Genomic DNA, 6193 nt, shown 5'->3' with positions numbered 1-6193 from the left:
TCTGGCAAAAACCGTTAATTCACAATGACATTCCCCGTACAACAAAAATATATATTGAATAGGTTTTATAAATCGAAAATTGATTGTAAAATCGTTTCGTGTGACCTCCTCAGCAATCGACTTCAGTCGACTTACCTGAGCAAGTCGATGGAAAATAGTATCGTGTGACCGCACCTTAACATGGACAACTATATTGCCTCTGCTGGGGTTTGAACCCATGTTAGTCCTCTGACATATTAATATAGCTGCAGCAGCATGCGTGGATAAACACCATTACCCCCAACAGACACGCGCAAAGAGCTATCTGCATTCTATCGATCGAGCAAAAGGGTTTACCCACTGGCTACACAGATATTAGGATATCCATATAAAAGACTTCCACAACATGCGAATTAGCTTTTTTCAATCGGGTTCAAGGTACAGAATTCTTGCACATTGAAAGTGAAAGTAAGGAACAGCTGACTTTCACTTTTGATTTATGTAGGTGACAAACTTTGTTACTGCTGGATTTAAAACAATGGAAAGACACTGAAACGAAATGTTTCGCTTCTTTGCAAACGAAAATGTTTACTCATTATCTATTTCATAGAGGAATAATGAGTTGTGCAATTTTAGTACCTTTGTAAACATATTTGGAGTATTTTACCACAGACTCGATTATTGAATATCCATGGGGGGATCAATTTCAAGAGCCAGCTTCTCTAAAGGAACAGTTAAATTTTGCAGCACTAAATCCCTCACTGGTAAAACAGTAATCATTACAGGTGCAAACACAGGTGTAGGCTTTCAAACAGCACTTGACCTAGCTCGAAGAAATGGAAGAATAATCTTGGCATGTAGAAATGACGAAAAGGGAGAGGTGGCTAAAAGTAAAATTATTCAGCTGACAGGGAATACAAATGTCATTTACAGACAACTTGATTTAAGTTTGATGTCATCAGTTCGAGCTTTTGTCAGTGTAATTAACAGCGAAGAGAAAGCAGTAGACATTCTCATTAACAATGCAGGTGTTGTCAGTAAGTAAATTTCTAAACTTCATAATAACATATGGTGAAATTTGATTGTCTAAGAAAATTACCGTTGATAGCTGTATTATAGCTTTCTACTCGAATTTAAGTTGTACATATATTTTTTAAAGTAGTAGTTAGTTGTACCATGGCCCATGGATGCTACACTTATATAAACTGTGTGTACTTTTAAATCTCAGATTGGGAAGAAAATATAACAGCAGAGGGTGTGGAGAACACATTTGCAACAAATTACTATGGACCATTCCTCTTGACGACCCTACTTCTTGGTAAACAAATTCTTTTAATCAAGTATTAAACAGATCAAATTATTTTTGTTTTCCTATCATAAGCACTTATTTCATACAGTATCCCTAATCAATACAATTCAATAAAATGTTACTATATATTACTGAACATGTAGTTAATTAGCTATTTCAATGTATGAAAAAATTCAGCGTACTTGTGGGGTTTTTTTTATGTATCATCATTTATCATAGTATAATTGTAGAGCTGCTGAAGAAATCTTCCGATGGTCACATTGTGAATGTCGGCTCCATTGCCAGTTTGGCCGGCTCTGTAGATAATGACACAGTGATGGCAAGGAGAAAATTCACCAGGACAGAGTATAATGACTCTAAGCTGGCACTGCTTTTGTTTACAAAGGAACTGGCCAGGAAAATTACAGATACTGGTATTCATTGATATTATATCTGTTTATGACAGTGAAAATTTCTGTAATACACAATGTATATAAATTTCTAATAAATATTTAAACAGATGTGAACAAACACACAGCTTAAAATAAAGATACTGTAACAGAATTAATTTAGAGATCATCATGTCATTGTTGAATTAACCTGAGACCCATAGGTGTAAAAACCAATGCTCTTGAACCAAAATAAAAGGCATTAACCAGCAATCGTTGCTCACATTACAACATCTATACATGTTTTACTCATATTCAGTCAATATTAGAGAGGTTTAGCAAACCAACGTGTACGCATACGTGTCATTTCAATTAGCTATATATGTATTTTGTTGAGCACAAACCACATTAACATGTGTTGGAATAATCACTAAAAGAGTTATTATTTTCCCCCATCAACAGGTATAAAGGTCATCTATGTCCATCCTGGCACAATCAGAAGTGACCTGTTCAGAAATTTGCCTTGGATTCTCCAATTTATCATAACGTGTATAATGAGGCCGTTAACTAAGGTACAGTTAAACAGAAGTACATTTACCAGCACCTATCAATAATTTTGCACACATGCATTTGACCATCAAAAAATTTCCAAAATCATTCTAGGTTAGTGCCTGCAGTCTCCATTTGTCATTTCTTCCAAATTAGATTGAATATTATAATTGATATTCTTATAAATAAAATCTAGACTATAATTATCAAAATTAAATTTGTAACAAGCTGGTTTTCAACTTACACCTTAATTCTCGGAGGTCATTGTGAGGTCTTAAATGTATGTGCATGTAGATTTATATATAATCATTACTTTAAATAGTTTGAAAATTTTCAAGTTCAATATAAAGTACAGTTGAAATTTGATATCTCAAACACTGAAATCTTGAATATAATGGATATGTCGATGTGATTTGTAAGTCCCAACCAATTATTTTTGGAGCATATTACACTCAATAACTCAAATACTTGGGTACCTCGAAGTTTTTAAACAGTCCCATCTAGTTCAAAATAACAAAGTTTGACAGTTTTAGCTTAGGGTCAGCATAGGGTCTTAATTTTTTTTGGAAGTGGAGGTAAGATGGGAGGGGATTAATCAGTTCAACATTTTTTCCCGTGGTGAGCAATATGGCCCTTGGGCCTTTTTTTACATATAGAATATCATAAAGAGAATGACATATAGAATATCACAAAGAGAATGTGGTGTTATGATTCGGTTGAAATATAAAGAATGCTTGTATTTTACAGACACCTGTAGAGGGGGCCCAGCCGGTTCTGTTTTGTGCCCTGGATGACTCTGTCCAGACTGGGGGCTACTACATGGACTGTGCTCTGTATGATCATACCATGTGGGTCCCCAAGTGTGTGTATGATGAGGAGCTGGCCAAGAAACTGTGGGAATCAACTGAGAGAATTGTTACTGCTTGTGGGGAAAGATAACAAAGAGAGATTTGTCTAGTATTCAAATGGATTGTGTTTATCCCTGATAAGGAACTGTGGACAGTGGTTCTATCATACACTGAATGAAACATTGACTTGGTTATAATAAACAAACTTTTATAGATGACTTTATGAATAGCATGACAGGCAGATCAGGATCACATCTTCACATATCTTACTTGGTGGGGTTGTACACGTATTAATTCTAGCTGACTGCTCTTATGAAGTGTAATGGTACCATACTGGTTAGTGATTAATGTTTTTTGGATGATGTTTGAGTCAATTTTATTAAATTTACCAGTACTTATGATAGTTTAGAACCACATGCATCTTTTGTAGCTACACCAACATTCTGAAATCAAAAAATAAATCTTGAATCTGGTCTAATTTTAGTTTGATTGTTTTGAAATACAAGAGGCTCATGGGCCACATCGCCCATTTAAACAACTGTTACATTTCATGTATCATTCTATTTCACAAATTAATCAAAATAAGAAACTCTTTAAAATATTGTAAAACTTTTATATATTCAAAGAATTGACAATACACTAAACAATACCTAAAAATAAGCCCACTTTTTGGGAAATCATATCTTTCAAGATTTAAGATGTATTAACTGATCTAGCCTTAACGTATCAAAAATTACAAAATAGTAATATGAACTATAAACAATCATCATAAAATATCTAAACATAGCATTGTATTTCTGGAAAAAAAAACATTTTAAAACATTTTTCCCATATACTTCTATGATGAAATTTAAACCCATCTTGGGGCCCCAGTATTGGCCCGAGGGTGACTGTAATAACAATTCTGAATCTATGCTACCTTAGGGTTCTTGCATACTTATTTCACAAATTGTAGCATTGTAGTTATTGAAAAGAAAATTTTTAAACATTTTCCCTTTATGTTTCTATGTTGAACTTTGAACCTCTCTTGGGGTCCTAATATTGGCCAGGGGGTGGTGGTTTTAAAATCTACACTTTTAAGGATGCTTGAATAGTTTCACAAACTGAAGCAATGAAGTTTTGTTAAAGAAAATTTCAAACCTAGCTCCTTAATGTTTCTATGATCAAATTTATACCCCTCTTGTGGCCCCAGTATTGACATGGGGGTAATGGTTTTAACAATTTAGAATCTACATTATTTTAGGATGCTTGAACGATAATTTGACAAATTGAAGCAGTGTAGTTCCTGATGAGAATATTTTAAAACATATTCTTATACATGTATGTTTTTATGGTGGACTTTTAACCCTTTATGGAGCCCCAGTATTAACCAAGGGGCCACATTTTTAAAATTCAATTTAGAATCTACTGGCTCTGTACCAGTTATCGGCTATAATATTACGTTTTCTTTTCGTGTTTCCTTATTTCTTGATATATTGGAATAAAACTTCTCATACTTTAAATTGTGAACTCCTTATTTATCCATCGGTTAGATTATATCATCATTTAGAACCCAAAACATATTGTTTCTGTGCTTTTTAGCAAGCCCCGAATTTGCCTAGGTTTTATGATTTACTGTACCAGTTATCGGCTTCGTGATAATAACATAGTAAAATCCTTGTACATGTTGATTTTATATTCTGCAAAGTGTTGATTGAATTATGTCCCTGGCGGGGTCAGCCTATAGGTCGTAGGGGTTATTATACATAAATTAAACTCATAAAATTATTCTTTTATCATCTATACGGTAATACACACAATCGTACGCTAATCAGTGCATAATTATACAATCAGGCGTTCAACTGCACCATGAATCTCTCGGAATTTTGTGAGTTCCTTTTCTTTATAAATGTTATATGTATTGATATTATATGTTAAATCAAAGAAGGGATATAATTACGTATCACAAAGAGGTCATATTCTATTTTTAACTTATTACGTCACTTCCCCCACAGCTGAAAGTGCAAAGATGTAAATCAGCGTAAAATAGAATTTAATAAATCAAATTAAACAACTTGCTAAGACTTACGGTAATGAATTCGAACGTTGAAAATCTGGCAGGTTTGCAACAAATCACAAATCATTTCGATAATGAGTTTGGTAATTAACGAATCAGATCAAATATCGAGAGTGTTGGGTGGTCGCGGCTATTTTTGTCGGGTGGCCCTATATATATGACCTTGCGGACCAATAAAAATCTTTAAATAAATTTATAATCCCAATAGCTGAGAATATTGGTTTCGACCATTGAAAGTGATTGTAATATAAGACGTACAGGTAGAATGACAACATGGCGGTGAAAACGAAATAAACATGGGATATAACAAGATCATGTAAAAACATCGCAATATAAAGCTAAGAGAACCTAAACTGTAATTCAGACTAAAGGGTACATCAGGGGTAAATTAAAGTAAGCTATATTTACGGGAAAATCAAAATTGTCACACACACACACACACACACACACACACACACACAGATATATATAGATAAAAGTATTGCTAGTCCATTGGAATCCATCCAGGATATATGAAATCGTCTGTGGAATTGTGCCGAAAATGTTTGGAGAATGGACTTCCTGGAACAAATATATGTTTGTAGTATATGCTGATGCCTCCCGACATCCACCCAATCCACCAGCCGTATGTCCCCACCGACATGATCGTGTGGTTGGCCAAACTAAGGAGCGCCATATCCACAGCAGCCGAGTTTCCAGTAGAGATATAGATGTTTGGTTCTCCGTGAAAAGTCTTCCTACACCACTCAGTGTCCGTGGAACCCACGATAAACAGTACATTGTTAAACCTATTCTTGAAAAACGACATGGCGTTAAAATAAAACGTGGCGCCTGGCGAGAGTTTACCGTAGTTTACTACTTTTTTTGATAAATAGTCTTCTCGTCTGACGTGAACACTGACGACAACGCTGTCATTGTCTAGTGTAAAATCTCTCTCTTTTAAAATCTCCTGAAATTGGGAGACAGCATTTCTGTTGATTTCGTCATTAAACTGAAAAACTCTTCGAATGTCTCTCTCATGTTTAATCCAATATTTCCAAGACTGAAAATATCCGTTAAACCTATAGTTAGCCCCTTTAGACTG

General features: G+C 34.6%; 1 protein-coding gene across 1 annotated transcript; it reads left to right on the top strand.

Moving 5' to 3' along the window:
* The first annotated feature begins 458 nt into the window (after positions 1 to 458).
* On the top strand, positions 459 to 3526 carry LOC105325454 (retinol dehydrogenase 11). Its single transcript, XM_011425026.4, has 5 exons — positions 459 to 1016; positions 1208 to 1297; positions 1519 to 1701; positions 2119 to 2228; positions 2953 to 3526. Exons 1-5 carry the CDS (start codon positions 671 to 673, stop codon positions 3142 to 3144), a joined length of 921 nt encoding a protein of 306 aa, XP_011423328.3. The 5' UTR covers positions 459 to 670; the 3' UTR covers positions 3145 to 3526.
* Positions 3527 to 6193: the final 2667 nt, after the last annotated feature.

This window comes from Magallana gigas, chromosome 8, assembly GCF_963853765.1.
Source record: "Magallana gigas chromosome 8, xbMagGiga1.1, whole genome shotgun sequence".
Lineage (NCBI taxonomy): Eukaryota > Metazoa > Mollusca > Bivalvia > Ostreida > Ostreidae > Magallana > Magallana gigas.
This window is presented reverse-complemented; position numbering and strand designations above follow the sequence as displayed.

Bases quoted from the DNA above. Each gene is read 5' to 3' on its own strand.
- LOC105325454 (XM_011425026.4), top strand. From the start codon at position 671: ATGGGGGGATCAATTTCAAGAGCCAGCTTCTCTAAAGGAACAGTTAAA. The intron at 1,702-2,118 runs GTATTCATTGAT...CCCCATCAACAG, and splicing joins CAGGAAAATTACAGATACTG to GTATAAAGGTCATCTATGTC. The intron at 2,229-2,952 runs GTACAGTTAAAC...TGTATTTTACAG, and splicing joins TAATGAGGCCGTTAACTAAG to ACACCTGTAGAGGGGGCCCA.